Genomic DNA, 21,460 nt, shown 5'->3' on the forward strand with positions numbered 1-21,460 from the left:
TTTGTAGAGAAGGACCAGAGATGTTTTATTTATTTGAGAGATGAAACCAGGAGGACCCTGTCTGACTCACTCCTCCTCCCAGCTTACTACAGGCCTACTACAGGCATTTAGAGAATAAATGATTTGAGAAGAGACGGAAGAAAGGATTTGAGAAGAGAGGAGATGGAAGAAATGATTTAAGAAGAGAGGAGAGATGGAATAAAGGATTTAAGAAGAGAGGAGAGATGGAAGAAATGATTTGAGAAGAGAGGAGAGATGGAAGAAAGGATTTAAGAAGAGAGGAGAGATGGAAGAAATTATTTAAGAAGAGAGGAGAGATGGAAGAAATGATTTAAGAAGAGAGGAGAGATGGAAGAAAGGATTTAAGAAGAGAGGAGAGATGGAAAAAATGATTTGAGAAGAGAGGAGAGACGCTGGAACAGGCTGTAGAAACTCTTCTTTCACATCAGTAGAAATGAGACTGAAATGGACTTAAGTTGGATTCATTTAGGAGTCAGATAAGAGTAATTTAGGAGTCAGATAAGAGTAATTTAAGAGTCATTTAGGAGTCAGATAAGAGTCATTTAGGAGTCAGATAAGAGTCATTTAGGAGTCAGATAAGAGTCAGATAAGAGTCATATAAGAGTCATTTAGGAGTCAGATAAGAGTCAGATAAGAGTAATTTAGGAGTCAAATAAGAGTAATTTAGGAGTCATATAAGGTTGCCAAATATATGAATCTTTCAACTCAACAGGGCAACAGGAGCAGTGCTGTGCATTTAGACTCTCTGTTGATGTGTGTGTTGCTCCTCAGTCTCTCGGTCGCGTCGCTACCATTGTTTTTACCGTTCTACGGACTCCGCAGCAGATTGATGCCCAACAGTAGACTGAGGCCCAACGGTAGACTGAGGCCCAACGGTAGACTGAGGCCCAACGGTAGACTGTGGCCCAACGGTAGACTGTGGCCCAACGGTAGACGTGAGGCCCAACGGTAGACGTGAGGCCCAACGGTAGACTGAGGCCCAACGGTAGACGTGAGGCCCAACGGTAGACGTGAGGCCCAACGGTAGACGCGAGGCCCAGCGGTAGACGCGAGGCCCAACGGTAGACGCGAGGGCCAACGGTAGACGCGAGGGCCAACGGTAGACGCGAGGCCCAGCGGTGAACGCGAGGCACAGCGGTAGACGCGAGGCCCAGCGGTAGACGCGAGGCCCAGCGGTAGACGCGAGGCCCAACGGTAGACGCGAGGGCCAACGGTAGACGCGAGGGCCAACGGTAGACGCGAGGCCCAGCGGTAGACGCGAGGCCCAGCGGTAGACGCGAGGCCCAACGGTAGACGCGAGGCCCAACGGTAGACGCGAGGCCCAGCGGTAGACGCGAGGCCCAGCGGTAGACGCGAGGGCCAACGGTAGACGCGAGGCCCAGCGGTAGACGCGAGGCCCAACAGTAGACGTAAGGCCCAGCGGTAGACGCGAGGCCCAACAGTAGACGCGAGGCCCAACAGTAGACGTAAGGCCCAACAGTCATTATGAACAGGGATGATGACTGTTTGATATAAATGACACTATAGCGGCCTGGAAATACATTGACATTTGCTAAAGGAGGCAAATAATTAGTTGGAAACAACTTTGCCGTCATTGTGATTCTTTCATGTGTACTTTAGAGAGACGGCAACGTTGCTGTTAGCTAGCAAAGAGTGTTAAAAAATGGCTAACGATGCTAATGTCAGCTAGCTAAGTTACTGTTATACCCCTCGATCTCAGTTAGCTGGCTAACATTATACTGCGTCTAAAGTCAATCTGGCGTCATCACAACGACGACAAAATGTTTTTCCTACCAATGATTTGACTCATTTTTTAGAAATATCATTGTATTTCCCAAGCAGCCCTGTAATGCAGTGTTGTTTAACCTTTCTGATCTCCCTGATCCCGGATCCGGGTTCGTGAATACAGACTCAAGCTCATTACCATAACGCAACGTTAACTATTCATGAAAATCGCAAATGAAATGAAATAAATATGCTAGCTCTCAAGCTTAGCCTTTTGTTAACAACACTGTCATCTCAGATTTTCAAAATATGCTTCTCAACCATAGGAAAACAATAATTTGTGTAAAAGTAGCTAGCTAGAGTTAGCATTTCGCGTTAGCATTTAGCGTTAGCATTAGCGTTAGCATCCAGCACGCAACATTAACAAAAACATAAAAGCCTTCAAATAAAATAATTTACCTTTGAAGAACTTCTGATGTTTTCAATGAGGATACTCTCAGTTAGATAGCAGATGCTCAGTTTTTCCAAAAAGATTCCTTGTGTATTAGAAATAGCTCCGTTTTATACATCACATTTGGCTACCAAAAAAAATCCATAAATTCAGTCCTCAAAACGCAAACTTTTTTCCAAATTAACTCCATAATATCGACTGAAAACATGGCAAACGTTGTTTAGAATCAATCATCAAGGTGTTTTTCACCTATCTCTTCATTGATACATCGTTCTTGGACACATGCTTTCTCCCCTGAATCAAATGGTAAAGTAGAAGCAGCTGGCAATTGCGCACCGAATTCGACGCAGGACACCAGGCGGACACTTGGAAAATGTAGTCTCTTATGGTCAATCTTCCAATGATATGCCTACAAATACGTCACAATGCTGCTAAGACCTTGGGCGAACGACAGAAAGTGTAGGCTCATTCGTTGCGCAATCACAGCCATATAAGGAGAGAATGGAAAACAGAGCTTCAGAAATTCTGCTAATTCCTGGGTGATGCATCATCTTGGTTTCGCCTGTAGAATGAGTTCTGGGGCACTTACAGACAAAATCTTTGCAGATTCTGAAACGTCAGAGTGTTTTCTTTCCAAAACTGTCAAGAATATGCATAGTCGAGCATCTTTTCGTGACAAAATATCGCGCTTAAAACGGGAACGTTTTTTATCCAAAAATGAAATAGCGCCCCTAGAGCTCTAACAGCTTCATCCGCGTCAAGACAATAGCATTGAGGACAACACTCAGTCCTGAAACCGATGTTCAATACAATACTGTGACCAAATGTACAACCCCCCATGTATAAAGGGCTTTAGCCTCGTGCTAACTGATTGGTTCCTAGAGGGCAGTAGATGAATAACCCTGGGCTTGATCCAGTCCACGTACTGTATTCTTCCCCTGGGGCTACTATATAGTGGGTTCTAATGTGGGATTTAGTCTTGATGTGGGATAAAGACTATTCCCTCTGAAATAATTGCCTAACTAAATGGTGCTTAGTGTTCAGAGACATGTGATAAGGGGTTCTGTTACTGCTACAAGCAGAGGACAAATCATGTTGGACTTTGTAGAAAATGATGTTATTTTCTCTCTCTCTCTCTCTCTCTCTCTCTCTGTGTCTCTCTCTCTCTCTCTCTGTCTCTCTCTCTCTCTCTCTCTCTCCCGCTCTCTCTACCTACCTCGATCTCTCTCTCTCTTCCGTTCTCTCTCTCTCTCTGTCTCTCTCTCTCTGTCTCTCTCTCTCTCACTGTCTCTCTCTCTCTCTCTAACTGTCTCTCTCTCTCTGTCTCTCTCTCTCTCTCTCTCTGTCTCTCTCTCTCTGTCTCTCTCTCTCTGTCTCTCTCTCTCTCTGTCTCTCTCTCTCTCTCCCGCTCTCTCTACCTACCTCGATCTCTCTCTCTCTTCCATTCTCTCTCTCTCTCTCTCTCTCTGTCTCTCTCTCTCGCTGTCTCTCTCTGTCTCTCTCTCTCTCTCTCTCACTGTCTCTCTCTCTCTCACTGTCTCTCTCTCTCTCTGTCTCTCTCTGTCTCTCTCTCTCTGTCTCTCTCTCTCTGTCTCTCTCTCTCTGTCTCTCTCTCTCTGTCTCTCTCTCTCTCCCGCTCTCTCTACCTACCTCGATCTCTCTCTCTCTTCCGTTCTCTCTCTCTCTCTCTCTCTCTCTGTCTCTCTCTCTCTCTGTCCCTCCCCCCTCTTTCTCTCTCTCTCTCTCTCTCTCTCTCTCTCTCTCTCTCTCTCTCTCCCCCCCCTCTCTCTCTTCCCCCTCTCTTCCCTCTCCCCCGCTGTCTCTCTCTTCCGTTCTCTCTCTCTCCTCTCAGACCATTCACGTGGCCATCGTGTGTGCCGGGTACAACGCCAGTCGTGATGTGGTGACACTCGTCAAGTCAGTCCTTTTTCACAGGTAGGTACACACACACACACACACACACACACACACACACACACACACACACACACACACAGCTGGGCCTGTCTGCAGCCCTCTTCTCTCAGCAGTCTGAATATGCTGCCGCCTACTCTCGGTTGCATGGCAACGCCACCACCTCAGTGAACCCCCTAGCTCTGTGTGTGTGTGTGCGTGTGCGTGCGCGCGTGTGTGTGTGTGTGTGTGTGTGAGATTTTATTGTAAATAAGAACAGAATACATTTCTAAACACTTCTACCTTAACTACAGGATGGGTGTCCCTAAACCGGTGCGGTTGTTGCTAACGTCACTAGAATGACGTTGTAAACAACAGCCAACTTTCCAGGACATAGACATGTCTCATACGGGCAGAAAGCTTAACATTCTTGTTAATCTAACTGCACTGTCCAATTTACAGTAGCTATTACAGTGAACAAATACCATGTTATTTTTTGAGGAGAGTCCACAACAACAGAACACTTTTATCATGGCAACTGGTTTGGTACATTCACCTCTGAAGGTAAATAATGTACCTACATTCAGTAATCTGGCTCTGATTTGTCATCCTGAGGGTCCCAGAGATAAAACGTAGCACAGTTTTGCTTGATAAAAAAGATAATTTATGTTCAAATGTAGGGAACTGGGTTCTACAGTTTGATGTATGAGTTAGTGGATCAGACACATTGTTATTCTGTGTGGATCAGACACGTTGTTATTCTGTGTGGATCAGACACATTGTTATTCTGTGTGGATCAGACACATTGTTATTCTGTGTGGATCAGACACATTGTTATTCTGTGTGGATCAGACACGTTGTTATTCTGTGTGGATCAGACACATTGTTATTCTGTGTGGATCAGACACATTGTTATTCTGTGTGGATCAGACACATTGTTATTCTGTGTGGATCAGACACATTGTTATTCTGTGTGGATCAGACACATTGTTATTCTGTGTGGATCAGACACATTGTTATTCTGTGTGGATCAGACACATTGTTATTCTGTGTGGATCAGACACATTGTTATTCTGTGTGGATCAGACACGTTGTTATTCTGTGTGGATCAGACACATTGTTATTCTGTGTGGATCAGACACATTGTTATTATGTGTGGATCAGACACATTGTTATTCTGTGTGGATCAGACACATTGTTATTCTGTGTGGATCAGACACATTGTTATTCCGTGTGGATCAGACACATTGTTATTCTGTGTGGATCAGACACATTGTTATTCTGTGTGGATCAGACACATTGTTATTCCCGTGTGGATCAGACACATTGTTATTCTGTGTGGATCAGACACATTGTTATTCTGTGTGGATCAGACACATTGTTATTCTGTGTGGATCAGACACATTGTTATTCTGTGTGGATCAGACACATTGTTATTCTGTGTGGATCAGACACATTGTTATTCTGTGTGGATCAGACACATTGTTATTCTGTGTGGATCAGACACATTGTTATTCTGTGTGGATCAGACACATTGTTATTCTGTGTGGATCAGACACATTGTTTAGGTTAATAAATCATGTCATCTGCTATGTCATAACAGCTTCCCGTCTACAGAGCCAAGCGAGATATTTCACCGCAGAAATACACAGTCTCTTTTTGAAGAATATTCTGAATGGAATCCATTATCGCCGAGGAGTTTATCCTGTCATCCCTGTTGAATGTCATCCTGGGTCTAGACCTTGTATCTGGGCTTTATGTGACAGCATTTATTACCCCCCAGGGCTGTGATTCTGTCTGACAGCCCAGAACAGAGACCCGAGGTAGGACCAAACACTGGCTGTGATTCTGTCTGACAGCCCAGAGCAGAGACCAAAACACTGGCTGTGATTCTGTCTGACAGCCCAGAACAGAGACCAAAACACTGGCTGTGATTCTGTCTGACTGCCCAGAGCAGAGACCAAAACACTGGCTGTGATTCTGTCTGACAGCCCAGAGCAGAGACCAAAACACTGGCTGTGATTCTGTCTGACAGCCCAGAGCAGAGACCAAAACACTGGCTGTGATTCTGTCTGACAGCCCAGAACAGAGACCAAAACACTGGCTGTGATTCTGTCTGACTGCCCAGAGCAGAGACCAAAACACTGGCTGTGATTCTGTCTGACAGCCCAGAACAGAGACCAAAACACTGGCTGTGATTCTGTCTGACAGCCCAGAGCAGAGACCAAAACTCTGGCTGTGATTCTGTCTGACAGCCCAGAGCAGAGACCCGAGGCAAGACCAAACACTAGCTGTGATTCTGTCTGACAGCCCAGAGCAGAGACCCGAGGCAATACAAAACACTGGCTGTGATTCTGTCTGACAGCCCAGAGCAGAGACCAAAACACTGGCTGTGATTCTGTCTGACAACCCAGAGCAGAGACCAAAACACTGGTTGTGATTCTGTCTGTAGGTGTTCCTACGGTTCTGTTGAGGGCATCACTAGGTGTTTCCTATGGTTCTGTTGAGGGCATCACTAGGTGTTTCCTATGGTTCTGTTGAGGGCATCACTAGGTGTTTCCTATGGTTCTGTTGAGGGCATCACTAGGTGTTTCCTATGGTTCTGTTGAGGGCATCACTAGGTGTTTCCTATGGTTCTGTTGAGGGCATCACTAGGTGTTTCCTATGGTTCTGTTGAGGGCATCACTAGGTGTTTCCTATGGTTCTGTTGAGGGCATCACTAGGTGTTTCCTATGGTTCTGTTGAGGGCATCACTAGGTGTTTCCTATGGTTCTGTTGAGGGCATCACTAGGTGTTTCCTACGGTTCTTTTGGTGTGTTTCCTCCTCTCTCAAGCTCTCACAGCCCAATACACATATAAACGTGTTATCTGAGCAGATATATCATGTTATAGACGTGTTATCTGAGCAGATATATCATGTTATAGACGTGTTATAGACGTGTTATCTGAGCAGATATATCATGTTATAAACGTGTTATAGACGTGTTATCTGAGCAGATATATCATGTTATAGACGTGTTATCTGAGCAGATACATCATGTTGTAGACGTGTTATAGACGTGTTATCTGAGCAGATACATCATGTTATAAACGTGTTATAGACGTGTTATCTGAGCAGATACATCATGTTATAGACGTGTTATCTGAGCAGATATATCATGTTATAGACGTGTTATAGACGTGTTATCTGAGCAGATATATCATGTTATAGACAAGTTATAGACGTGTTATCTGAGCAGATACATCATGTTATAAACGTGTTATAGACGTGTTATCTGAGCAGATACATCATGTTATAGACGTGTTATCTGAGCAGATATATCATGTTATAGACGTGTTATAGACGTGTTATCTGAGCAGATATATCATGTTGTAGACGTGTTATAGACGTGTTATCTGAGCAGATACATCATGTTATAAACGTGTTATAGACGTGTTATCTGAGCAGATACATCATGTTATAGACGTGTTATCTGAGCAGATATATCATGTTATAGACGTGTTATAGACGTGTTATCTGAGCAGATATATCATGTTATAGACGTGTTATCTGAGCAGATATATCATGTTATAAACGTGTTATCTGAGCAGATATATCATGTTATAGACGTGTTATCTGAGCAGATATATCATGTTATAGACGTGTTATAGACGTGTTATCTGAGCAGATACATCATGTTATAGACGTGTTATCTGAGCAGATATATCATGTTATAGACGTGTTATCTGAGCAGATATATCATGTTATAGACGTGTTATAGACGTGTTATCTGAGCAGATATATCATGTTATAGACGTGTTATCTGAGCAGATATATCATGTTATAGACGTGTTATAGACGTGTTATCTGAGCAGATACATCATGTTATAGACGTGTTATCTGAGCAGATACATCATGTTATAGACGTGTTATAGACGTGTTATCTGAGCAGATATATCATGTTATAGGCGTGTTATCTGAGCAGATATATCATGTTATAGACGTGTTATCTGAGCAGATATATCATGTTATAGACGTGTTATCTGAGCAGATATATCATGTTATAGGCGTGTTATCTGAGCAGATATATCATGTTATAGACGTGTTATCTGAGCAGATATATCATGTTGTAGACATGTTATCTGAGCAGATATATCATGTTATAGACGTGTTATCTGAGCAGATATATCATGTTATAGACTTGTTATCTGAGCAGATATATCATGTTGTAGACATGTTATCTGAGCAGATATATCATGTTATAAACGTGTTATCTGAGCAGATACATCATGTTATAGACGTGTTATCTGAGCAGATATATCATGTTATAGACGTGTTATAGACGTGTTATCTGAGCAGATATATCATGTTATAGGCGTGTTATCTGAGCAGATATATCATGTTATAGACGTGTTATCTGAGCAGATATATCATGTTATAGACGTGTTATCTGAGCAGATATATCATGTTATAGGCGTGTTATCTGAGCAGATATATCATGTTATAGACGTGTTATCTGAGCAGATATATCATGTTGTAGACATGTTATCTGAGCAGACATATCATGTTATAGACGTGTTATCTGAGCAGATATATCATGTTATAGACTTGTTATCTGAGCAGATATATCATGTTGTAGACATGTTATCTGAGCAGATATATCATGTTATAGACGTGTTATCTGAGCAGATATATCATGTTATAGACATGTTATCTGAGCAGATATATCATGTTATAGACGTGTTATCTGAGCAGATATATCATGTTGTAGACATGTTATCTGAGCAGATATATCATGTTATAGACGTGTTATCTGAGCAGATATATCATGTTATAGACGTGTTATCTGAGCAGATATATCATGTTGTAGACATGTTATCTGAATAGATATATCATGTTATAGACGTGTTATCTGAGCAGATATATCATGTTATAGACGTGTTATCTGAGCAGATATATCATGTTATAGACGTGTTATCTGAGCAGATATATCATGTTATAGACGTGTTATCTGAGCAGATATATCATGTTGTAGACATGTTATCTGAGCAGATATATCATGTTATAGACGTGTTATCTGAGCAGATATATCATGTTATAGACGTGTTATCTGAGCAGATATATCATGTTATAGACGTGTTATCTGAGCAGATATATCATGTTATAGACATGTTATCTGAGCAGATATATCATGTTATAGACGTGTTATCTGAGCAGATATATCATGTTATAGACGTGTTATCTGAGCAGATATATCATGTTATAGACGTGTTATCTGAGCAGATATATCATGTTATAGACGTGTTATCTGAGCAGATATATCATGTTATAGACGTGTTATAGACGTGTTATCTGAGCAGATATATCATGTTATAGACGTGTTATCTGAGCAGATATATCATGTTATAGACGTGTTATAGACGTGTTATCTGAGCAGATATATCATGTTATAGACGTGTTATCTGAGCAGATATATCATGTTATAGACGTGTTATAGACGTGTTATCTGAGCAGATATATCATGTTATAGACGTGTTATCTGAGCAGATATATCATGTTATAGACGTGTTATAGACGTGTTATCTGAGCAGATATATCATGTTATAGACGTGTTATAGACGTGTTATCTGAGCAGATATATCATGTTATAGACGTGTTATAGACGTGTTATCTGAGCAGATATATCATGTTATAGACGTGTTATAGACGTGTTATCTGAGCAGATATATCATGTTGTAGACGTGTTATCTGAGCAGATATATCATGTTATAGACGTGTTATCTGAGCAGATATATCATGTTATAGACGTGTTATCTGAGCAGATATATCATGTTATAGACGTGTTATCTGAGCAGATATATCATGTTATAGACGTGTTATAGACGTGTTATAGGCGTGTTATCTGAGGTTCCATGCTCTGAGTCTCACCTTATCCCTCTGTCCGTGTGTGTGTGTGCGTGCGTGCGTGCGTGTGTGTGTGTCTCTTGCAGGCGAAACCCTCTCCACTTCCACATCATAACGGACTCTACAGCCCAGCAGATCCTAGCCTCTCTGTTCCGTACCTGGATGGTCCCTGCTGTCAGGGTGGACTTCTACGATGCAGACGAACTCAAGGTGAGACACATCTACAGCCGGGACCCCCCCCCCAAAACACACACATCTACAGCCGGGACACCCCCCCAAAACACACACATCTACAGCCGGGACACCCCCCCAAAACACACACATCTACAGCCGGGACCCCCCCCAAAAACACACACATCTACAGCCGAGACCCCCGCCCCAAAACACACACATCTACAGCCGGGACCCCCCCCCCCCCAAAACACACACATCTACAGCCGGGACCCCCCCCCCAAAACACACACATCTACAGCCGGGACCCCCCCCACCCAAAACACACACATCTACAGCCGGGACCCCCCCCCACAAAACACACACATCTACAGCCGGGACCCCCCCCCAAAACACACACATCTACAGCCGGGACACCCCCCAAAACACACACATCTACAGCCGGGACCCCCCCTAAAACACACACATCTACAGCCGGGACACCCCCCAAAACACACACATCTACAGCCGGGACACCCCCCAAAACACACACATCTACAGCCGGGACCCCCCCCAAAACACACACATCTACAGCCGGGACCCCCCCCAAAACACACACATCTACAGCCGGGACCCCCCCCGCAAAACAACAACTACTCATTCTGTCGTCAACATGAGAGAGATTCTGTACCTCGTCTTTCTCCATCTGACCTCCTCAAACACACACATCCTCTGTTCATCCTGTTTCTGTCTGTTAATCTGGACTGAGGTGTCACGGTTCCTCATCAAGACTGTCTGTTAATCTGGACTGAGGTGTCATGGTTCCTCAACAAGACTGTCTGTTAATCTGGATTGAGGTGTCATGGTTCCTCATCAAGACTGTCTGGTTCGTGTCTGTTAATCTGGACTGAGGTGTCATGGTTCCTCAACAAGACTGTCTGTTAATCTGGACTGAGGTGTCATGGTTCCTCAACAAGACTGTCTGTTAATCTGGATTGAGGTGTCATGGTTCCTCATCAAGACTGTCTGGTTAGTGTCTGTTAATCTGGATTGAGGTGTCATGGTTCCTCAACAAGACTGTCTGTTAATCTGGACTGAGGTGTCATGGTTCCTCATCAAGACTGTCTGGTTTGTGTCTGTTAATCTGGACTGAGGTGTCATGGTTCCTCAACAAGACTGTCTGTTAATCTGGATTGAGGTGTCATGGTTCCTCAACAAGACTGTCTGGTTCGTGTCTGTTAATCTGGACTGAGGTGTCATGGTTCCTCAACAAGACTGTCTGTTAATCTGGACTGAGGTGTCATGGTTCCTCAACAAGACTGTCTGTTAATCTGGACTGAGGTGTCATGGTTCCTCAACAAGACTGTCTGGTTCGTGTCTATTGATACCTGAGGTGTAATGGTTCCTCAACAAGACTGTCTGGTTAGTGTCATTTAATCTGGACTGAGGTGTCATGGTTCCTCATCAAGACTGTCTGGTTCGTGTCTGTTAATCTGGACTGAGGTGTCATGGTTCCTCATCAAGACTGTCTGGTTCGTGTCTGTTAATCTGGACTGAGGTGTCATGGTTCCTCAACAAGACTGTCTGTTAATCTGGATTGAGGTGTCATGGTTCCTCAATAAGACTGTCTGGTTCGTGTCTGTTAATCTGGACTGAGGTGTCATGGTTCCTCATCAAGACTGTCTGTTAATCTGGACTGAGGTTTCATGGTTCCTCAACAAGACTGTCTGTTAATCTGGACTGAGGTTTCATGGTTCCTCAACAAGACTGTCTGGTTCGTGTCTGTTAATCTGGACTGAGGTGTCATGGTTCCTCATCAAGACTGTCTGGTTCGTGTCTGTTAATCTGGACTGAGGTGTCATGGTTCCTCATCAAGACTGTCTGTTAATCTGGACTGAGGTTTCATGGTTCCTCAACAAGACTGTCTGTTAATCTGGACTGAGGTTTCATGGTTCCTCAACAAGACTGTCTGTTAATCTGGACTGAGGTGTCATGGTTCCTCAACAAGACTGTCTGTTAATCTGGACTGAGGTGTCATGGTTCCTCATCAAGACTGTCTGGTTAGTGTCTGTTAATCTGGATTGAGGTGTCATGGTTCCTCAACAAGACTGTCTGTTAATCTGGATTGAGGTGTCATGGTTCCTCATCAAGACTGTCTGGTTTGTGTCTGTTAATCTGGATTGAGGTGTCATGGTTCCTCAACAAGACTGTCTGGTTCGTGTCTGTTAATCTGGACTGAGGTGTCATGGTTCCTCAACAAGACTGTCTGTTAATCTGGACTGAGGTGTCATGGTTCCTCAACAAGACTGTCTGGTTCGTGTCTGTTAATCTGGACTGAGGTGTCATGGTTCCTCAACAAGACTGTCTGTTAATCTGGACTGAGGTGTCATGGTTCCTCAACAAGACTGTCTGTTAATCTGGACTGAGGTGTCATGGTTCCTCAACAAGACTGTCTGGTTCGTGTCTATTGATACCTGAGGTGTAATGGTTCCTCAACAAGACTGTCTGGTTAGTGTCATTTAATCTGGACTGAGGTGTCATGGTTCCTCATCAAGACTGTCTGGTTCGTGTCTGTTAATCTGGACTGAGGTGTCATGGTTCCTCATCAAGACTGTCTGGTTCGTGTCTGTTAATCTGGACTGAGGTGTCATGGTTCCTCAACAAGACTGTCTGTTAATCTGGATTGAGGTGTCATGGTTCCTCAATAAGACTGTCTGGTTCGTGTCTGTTAATCTGGACTGAGGTGTCATGGTTCCTCATCAAGACTGTCTGTTAATCTGGACTGAGGTTTCATGGTTCCTCAACAAGACTGTCTGTTAATCTGGACTGAGGTTTCATGGTTCCTCAACAAGACTGTCTGGTTTGTGTCTGTTAATCTGGACTGAGGTGTCATGGTTCCTCATCAAGACTGTCTGGTTCGTGTCTGTTAATCTGGACTGAGGTGTCATGGTTCCTTAACAAGACTGTCTGTTAATCTGGACTGAGGTTTCATGGTTCCTCAACAAGACTGTCTGGTTCGTGTCTGTTAACCCTCTACCTCCTTCTCTTCTGTCAGGCTGAGGTGTCGTGGATCCCCAACAAGCATTACTCCGGTATCTACGGTCTGATGAAGCTGGTGCTCACCAAGACCTTACCCCCAGACCTGCAGAAAGTCATCGTCCTGGACACAGATATCACCTTCGCTACGGACATCGCTGAGCTCTGGGCCGTCTTCCACAAGTTCAAAGGTGAGGCGACTACATCCTTTCCTGTTGGGGTGTAATTGTGCTTCCTGTTGCTTCTGCTAAGGGGGTTGTATTCATTAGGACCCACTAGCAAAACTAAAATGAGTGTTTCTTATTGGACAAGGTCAGTTTCAAGTAAGTGTTCTTCTGTTTGGGAAAGGGGGATACCTAGTCGGTTGTGCAACTAAATGTATTCAACTGAAGTGTGTCTTCCTCATTTAACCCTCTGAATCAGAGAGGGGGCGGGGAGGCTGCGGGGAACAGTGGGTTAACTGCCTTGCTCAGGGCCCGGGGAACAGTGGGTTAACTGCCTTGTTCAGGGCCTGAGGAACAGTGGGTTAACTGCCTTGCTCAGGGCCCGGGGAACAGTGGGTTAACTGCCTTGTTCAGGGCCCGGGGAACAGTGGGTTAACTGCCTTGTTCAGGGCCCGGGGAACAGTGGGTTAACTGCCTTGCTCAGGGCCCGGGGAACAGTGGGTTAACTGCCTTGCTCAGGGCCCGGGGAACAGTGGGTTAACTGCCTTGCTCAGGGCCCGGGGAACAGTGGGTTAACTGCCTTGCTCAGGGCCCGGGGAACAGTGGGTTAACTGCCATGCTCAGGGCCTGGGGAACAGTGGGTTAACTGCCTTGCTCAGGGCCCGGGGAACAGTGGGTTAACTGCCTTGCTCAGGGCCTGGGGAACAGTGGGTTAACTGCCTTGCTCAGGGCCCGGGGAACAGTGGGTTAACTGCCTTGCTCAGGGCCCGGGGAACAGTGGGTTAACTGCCTTGCTCAGGGCCCGGGGAACAGTGGGTTAACTGCCTTGCTCAGGGCCCGGGGAACAGTGGGTTAACTGCCTTGCTCAGGGCCCGGGGAACAGTGGGTTAACTGCCTTGCTCAGGGCCCGGGGAACAGTGGGTTAACTGCCTTGCTCAGGGCCCGGGGAACAGTGAGTTAACTGCCTTGCTCAGGGGCAGAACAACAGATTTCTTTACCTTGTCAGATCGGGGATTCGATCCAGCAACCTTCCGGTTACTGGCCCAACGCTCCAACCACTAGGCTACCTGCTGGTTACTGACCCAACGCTCCAACCACTAGGCTACGTTTGGTTCCTAATTGAGTAGTCTATTCAGGACGTGAATTTAAATAAAATTGATGATTTGCTTATTGTTGTTCTGTGAGGAGGAAGAGGGAGGTTGGGGGAGGGAGGAGGTGGACTCCAGAGATTAATGACTCCCTTTCTGGCCCACTGTGTATTACCTTTGGATGGGCTTTGGATCAATCTTCATTAACAGTTCACATTATGCTTCACAACTAGCCAACACCCACCCTGTTCATACCCCACCCTGTTCATACCCCACCCTGTTCATTCCCCACCCTGTTCATACCCCACCCTGTTCATTAACTTTAGTTTCAACCCTGTTACAGTCCATTCTAGGGGACTTCAGTTTCAACACTGTTTTCCTTTCTACCTCTCATCCATTCAGTTAGCTTTCCTTTCTACCCCTCACCCATTCAGTTAGCCTGTCCTTTCTACCCCTCACCCATTCAGTTAGCTGTCATTTCTACCTCTCACCCATTCAGTTAGCCTGTCCTTTCTACCCCTCACCCATTCAGTTAGCTGTCATTTCTACCTCTCACCCATTCAGTTAGCCTGTCCTTTCTACATCTCACCCATTCAGTTAGCTGTCCTTTCTACCTCTCACCCATTCAGTTAGCCTGTCCTTTCTGCCTCTCACCCATTCAGTTAGCTGTCCTTTCTACCCCTCACCCATTCAGTTAGCCTGTCCTTTCTACCCCTCACCCATTCAGTTAGCTGTCATTTCTACCTCTCACCCATTCAGTTAGCCTGTCCTTTCTACCTCTCACCCATTCAGTTAGCTGTCCTTTCTACCTCTCACCCATTCAGTTAGCCTGTCCTTTCTACCTCTCACCCATTCAGTTAGCTGTCCTTTCTACCTCTCACCCGTTCAGTTAGCTGTCCTTTCTACCCCTCACCCATTCAGTTAGCCTGTCATTTCTACCTCTCACCCATTCAGTTAGCCTGTCCTTTCTACCTCTCACCCATTCAGTTAGCTGTCCTTTCTACCTCTCACCCGTTCAGTCAGCCTGTCCTTTCTGCCTCTCACCCGTTCAGTTAGCCTGTCCTTTCTGCCTCTCACCCGTTCAGTTAGCCTGTCCTTTCTGCCTCTCACCTGTTCAGTTAGCCAGTCCTTTCTACCTCTCACCCATTCAGTTAGCTTGTCCTTTCTACCTCTCACCCATTCAGTTAGCTGTCCTTTCTACCTCTCACCCATTCAGTTAGCCTGTCCTTTCTACCCCTCACCCATTCAGTTAGCCTGTCCTTTCTACCTCTCACCCATTCAGTTAGCCTGTCCTTTCTACCTCTCACCCATTCAGTTAGCCTGTCCTTTCTACCTCTCACCCATTCAGTTAGCCTGTCCTTTCTACCTCTCACCCATTCAGTTAGCCTGTCCTTTCTACCTCTCACCCATTCAGTTAGCCTGTCCTTTCTACCTCTCACCCATTCAGTTAGCCTGTCCTTTCTACCTCTCACCCATTCAGTTAGCCTGTCCTTTCTACCTCTCACCCATTCAGTTAGCTTGTCCTTTCTACCTCTCACACATTCAGGTAGCCTGTCCTTTCTACCTCTCACCCATTCAGTTAGCCTGTCCTTTCTACCTCTCGCCCATTCAGTTAGCCCCCCCCCCCCCACTGAATTCTCACATACTGACAATGCAGCCCAAATGGCTGTGCACTACCATATATAGTGCACTACTTTTGACCAGAGCCTCATTTGCCCTGGACAAAGTAGTGTACTATATAGGGAATAGGGTGCTATAAAGTAGTGCACTATATAGGGAATATGGTGCTATAAAGTTGTGCACTATATAGGGAATAGGGTGCTATAAAGTAGTGCACTATATAGGGAATAGGGTGCTATAAAGTAGTGCACTATATAGGGAATAGGGTGCTATAAAGTAGTGCACTATATAGGGAATAGGGTGCTATAAAGTAGTGCACTATATAGGGAATAGAGTGCCATTAGGGAGGCGCATGGATTCTATCACATTCACAGGTGTACAGCAACGTGTTAGATGCTTAGTACTCCCTATTTTAAACCTGTGGTTTTATCCCATTTTTGAAGTAGAACCACCTACAGTGCTGAAACTTAAATTCTTACCACTTTGCTATTTTAATGAATTCAGAACTACTTACAATTCCATTAGGTGTTTCAAACCACTATAGCACAAATCACCTACAGTGCAGACACTGAATTGTGACATCAAAAAAGAATTGTAATTACCATAATGTATTCTATTTTAATGTTTAGAATTCAGAACTACTTACAGTTCAATTAGAATTCAAACCACTCTCTGTTCCATCTAGCCAGCCAATCATTCTTTCCCAAGCAGGGATTCTTAAGCAGCGTATCGCAGGCACATTGGTTTGGATTAACAGTGATTGGTGGTTTAGGATTCTGAATGTCTAATATTGAAGTCTCCGCCTCCCACGCTTTCTTTTACCCAAGAGACAGTATGCAGATAGTAGCTTGTCATTGTGAATGTTCAGGCAAAGAGGTAAAACTAGCTAGATAGATTCAGGTATCTAGTGCTGCTCCTTCAGCCCCCTGCTGGGTCTCTAACTGCCCCTACAGCCCCCTGCTGGGTCTCTAACTGCCCCTACAGCCCCCTGCTGGGTCTCTAACTGCCCCATACAGCCCCCTGCTGGGTCTCTAACTGCCACTACAGCCCCCTGCTGGGTCTCTAACTGCCCCTACAGCCCCCTGCTGGGTCTCTAACTGCCCCTACAGCCCCCTGCTGGGTCTCTAACTGCCCCTACAGCCCCCTGCTGGGTCTCTAACTGCCCCTACAGCCCCCTGCTGGGTCTCTAACTGCCCCTACATGCCCCCCTGCTGTGTCTCTAACTGCCCCTACAGCCCCCTGCTGGGTCTCTAACTGCCCCTACAGCCCCTTGCTAGGTCTCTAACTGCCCCTACATCCCCCCGCTGGGTCTCTAACTGCCCCTACAGCCCCCTGCTGGGTCTCTAACTGCCCCTACAGCCCCCTGCTGGGTCTCTGTCTCTAACTGCCCCTACAGCCCTCTGCTGGGTCTCTGTCTCTAACTGCCCCTACAGCCCCCTGCTGGTCTCTAACTGCCCCTACAGCCCCCTGCTGGGTCTCTGTCTCTAACTGCCCCTACAGTCCTCTGCTGGGTCTCTGTCTCTAACTGCCCCTACAGCCCCCTGCTGGGTCTCTAACTGCCCCTACAGCCCCCCGCTGGGTCTCTAACTGCCCCTACAGCCCCCTGCTGGGTCTCTAACTGCCCCTACAGCCCCCTGCTGGGTCTCTGTCTCTAACTGCCCCTACAGCCCTCTGCTGGGTCTCTGTCTCTAACTGCCCCTACAGCCCCCTGCTGGTCTCTAACTGCCCCTACAGCCCCCTGCTGGGTCTCTAACTGCCCCTACAGCCCCCTGCTGGGTCTCTAACTGCTCCTACAGCCCCCTGCTGGGTCTCTGTCTCTAACTGCCCCTAAAGCCCCCTGCTGGTCTCTAACTGCCCCTACAGCCCCCTGCTGGGTCTCTAACTGCCCCTACAGCCCCCTGCTGGGTCTCTAACTGCCCCTACAGCCCCCTGCTGGGAATCTAACTGCCCCTACAGCCCCCTGCTGGGTCTCTAAATGCCCCATACAGCCCCCTGCTGGGTCTCTAACTGCCCCTACATCCCCCTGCTGGGTCTCTAACTGCCCCTACAGCCCCCTGCTGGGTCTCTAACTGCCCCTACAGCCCCCTGCTGGGTGTCTAACTGCCCCTACAGCCCCCTGCTGGGTCTCTAACTGCCCCTACATCCCCCCCTGCTGTGTCTCTAACTGCCCCTACAGTCCCCTGCTGGGTCTCTAACTGCCCCTACAGCCCCTTGCTAGGTCTCTAACTGCCCCTACATCCCCCCGCTGGGTCTCTAACTGCCCCTACAGCCCCCTGATGGGTCTCTAACTGCCCCTACAGCCCCATGCTGGGTCTCTGTCTCTAACTGCCCCTACAGCCCTCTGCTGGGTCTCTGTCTCTAACTGCCCCTACAGCCCCCTGCTGGTCTCTAACTGCCCCTACAGCCCCCTGCTGGGTCTCTGTCTCTAACTGCCCCTACAGTCCTCTGCTGGGTCTCTGTCTCTAACTGCCCCTACAGCCCCCTGCTGGGTCTCTAACTGCCCCTACAGCCCCCCGCTGGGTCTCTAACTGCCCCTACAGCCCCCTGCTGGGTCTCTAACTGCCCCTACAGCCCCCTGCTGGGTCTCTGTCTCTAACTGCCCCTACAGCCCTCTGCTGGGTCTCTGTCTCTAACTGCCCCTACAGCCCCCTGCTGGTCTCTAACTGCCCCTACAGCCCCCTGCTGGGTCTCTAACTGCCCCTACAGCCCCCTGCTGGGTCTCTAACTGCTCCTACAGCCCCCTGCTGGGTCTCTGTCTCTAACTGCCCCTAAAGCCCCCTGCTGGTCTCTAACTGCCCCTACAGCCCCCTGCTGGGTCTCTAACTGCCCCTACAGCCCCCTGCTGGGTCTCTAACTGCCCCTACAGCCCCCTGCTGGGAATCTAACTGCCCCTACAGCCCCCTGCTGGGAATCTAACTGCCCCTACTCCCCCCTGCTGGGTCTCTAACTGCCCCTACAGCCCCTGCTGGGTCTCTAACTACCCCTACAGCCCCCTGCTGGGTATCTAACTGCCCCTACAGCCCCCTGCTGGGTCTCTAACTACCCCTAGAGCCCCCTGCTGGGTCTCTAACTGCCCCTACAGCCCCCTGCTGGGTATCTAACTGCCCCTACAGCCCCCTGCTGGGTCTCTAACTGCCCCTACATCCCCCTGCTCGTCTCTAACTGCCCCTACAGCCCCTGCTGGGTCTCTAACTGCCCCTACAGCCCCCTGCTGGGTCTCTAACTGCCCCTACATCCCCCTGCTGGGTCTCTAACTGCTCCTTCAGCCCCCTGCTGGGTCTCTAACTGCCCCTACAGCCCCTGCTGGGTCTCTAACTGCCCCATACAGCCCCCTGCTGGGTCTCTAACTGCCCCTACAGCCCCCTGCTGGGTCTCTAACTGCCCCTACAGCCCCCTGCTGGGTCTCTAACTGCCCCTACAGCCCCCTACTGGGTCTCTAACTGCCCCTACAGCCCCGTGCTGGGTCTCTAACTGCCCCTACAGCCCCCTGCTGGGTCTCTAACTGCCCCTACAGCCCCCTGCTGGGTCTCTAACTGCCCCTACAGCCCCCCGCTGGGTCTCTAACTGCTCCTACAGCCCCCTGCTGGGTCTCTGTCTCTAACTGCCCCTACTTCCCCCTGCTGGGTCTCTAACTGCCCCTACAGCCCCCTGCTGGGTCTCTGTCTCTAACTGCCCCTACAGCCCCCTGCTGGGTCTCTAACTGCCCCTACAGCCCCCTGCTGGGTCTCTAACTGCCCCTACAGCCCCCTGCTGGGTCTCTAACTGCCCCTACAGCCCCCTGCTGGGTCTCTAACTGCCCCTACAGCCCCCTGCTGGGTCTCTAACTGCCCCTACAGCCCCCTGCTGGGAATCTAACTGCCCCTACAGCCCCCTGCTGGGAATCTAACTGCCCCTACTTCCCCCTGCTGGTTCCTAACTGCCCCTACAGCCCCTGCTGGGTCTCTAACTACCCCTACAGCCCCCTGCTGGGTCTCTAACTGCCCCTACAGCCCCTTGCTGGGTATCTAACTGCCCCTACAGCCCCCTGCTGGGTCTCTAACTGCCCCTACATCCCCCTGCTGGGTCTCTAACTGCCCCTACAGCCCCTGCTGGGTCTCTAACTGCCTCTACAGCCCCCTGCTGGGTCTCTAACTGCCCCTGCAGCCCCCTGCTGGGTCTCTAACTGCCCCTACAGCCCCCTGTTGGGTCTCTAACTGCCCCTACAGCCCCCTGCTGGTCTCTAACTGCCCCTACAACCCCCTGCTGGGTCTCTACCTGCCCCTACAGCCCCCTGCAGGGTCTCTAACTGCCCCTACAGCCCCCTGCTGGGTATCTAACTGCCCCTACAGCCCCCTTCTGGGTCTCTAACTGCCCCTACAGCCCCCTGCTGGGTCTCTAACTGCCCCTACAGCCCCCTGCTGGGTCTCTGTCTCTAACTGACCCTACAGCCCCCTGCTGGGTCTCTAACTGCCCCTACAGCCCCCTGCTGGGTCTCTGTCTCTAACTGACCCTACAGCCCCCTGCTGGGTCTCTAACTGCCCCTACAGCCCCCTGCTGGGTCTCTAACTGCCCCTACAGCCCCCTGCTGGGTCTCTTACTGCCCCTACAGCCCCCTGCTGGTTCTCTGTCTCTAACTGCCCCTCCAGCCCCCTGCTGGGTCTCTAACTGCCCCTACGGCCCCCTGCTGGGTCTCTAACTGCCCTACAGCCCCCTGCTGGGTCTTTATTAACTGCCCCTACAGACACCTGCTTGGTCTCTAACTGCCCCTACAGACACCTGCCTGGTCTCTAACTGCCCTACAGCCCCCTGCTGGGTCTTTATTAACTGCCCCTACAGCCCCCTGCTGGGTCTCTAACTGCCCTACAGCCCCCTGCTGGGTCTCTAACTGCCCTACAGCCCCCTGCTGGGTCTCTAACTGCCCTACAGCCCCCTGCTGGGTCTTTATTAACTGCCCCTACAGACACCTGCTGGGTCTCTAACTGCCCCTACAGACACCTGCTGGGTCTCTAACTGCACCTACAGACACCTGCTGGGTCTCTAACTGCCCCTACAGCCCCCTGCTGGTCTCTAACTGCCCTACAGCCCCCTTGTGGGTCTCTAACTGCACCTACAGCCCCCTGCTGGGTCTCTAACACATCCTATGAAGTCATCACTACCTTGTCCTTCTCAGTATTGTTGTCAGAACAGGAGATGACCGCTTGGCAGGACTAATGCCCTGCGACAGGCAGGCAGACAGGCAGGCAGACAGACAGACAGACAGACAGGCAGGCAGACAGACAGACAGGCAGGCAGACAGGCAGGCAGGCAGGCAGGCAGACAGACAGGCAGACAGGCAGACAGGCAGGCAGGCAGACAGACAGGCAGACAGGCAGACAGGCAGACAGGCAGGCAGACAGGCAGACAGACAGACAGACAGACAGACAGGCAGGCAGACAGGCAGACAGACAGA

General features: G+C 48.3%; 1 protein-coding gene across 3 annotated transcripts in view; it reads left to right on the plus strand.

Moving 5' to 3' along the window:
* Positions 1–21,460, plus strand: part of LOC118938872 (LARGE xylosyl- and glucuronyltransferase 1) — a 144,569-nt gene that overhangs the window by 70,097 nt on the left and 53,012 nt on the right. For all 3 annotated transcript variants that reach the window (XM_036945470.1, XM_036945471.1, XM_036945472.1), the window contains 3 exons: positions 4,050–4,132; positions 10,061–10,184; positions 13,180–13,351. In XM_036945470.1, coding sequence (XP_036801365.1) covers positions 4,050–4,132; positions 10,061–10,184; positions 13,180–13,351 — 379 coding nt within the window. The remainder of the gene's footprint in view (positions 1–4,049; positions 4,133–10,060; positions 10,185–13,179; positions 13,352–21,460) is intronic.

The sequence above is a fragment of the Oncorhynchus mykiss genome, chromosome 15 (genome assembly GCF_013265735.2).
Source record: "Oncorhynchus mykiss isolate Arlee chromosome 15, USDA_OmykA_1.1, whole genome shotgun sequence".
Classification (NCBI taxonomy): domain Eukaryota; kingdom Metazoa; phylum Chordata; class Actinopteri; order Salmoniformes; family Salmonidae; genus Oncorhynchus; species Oncorhynchus mykiss.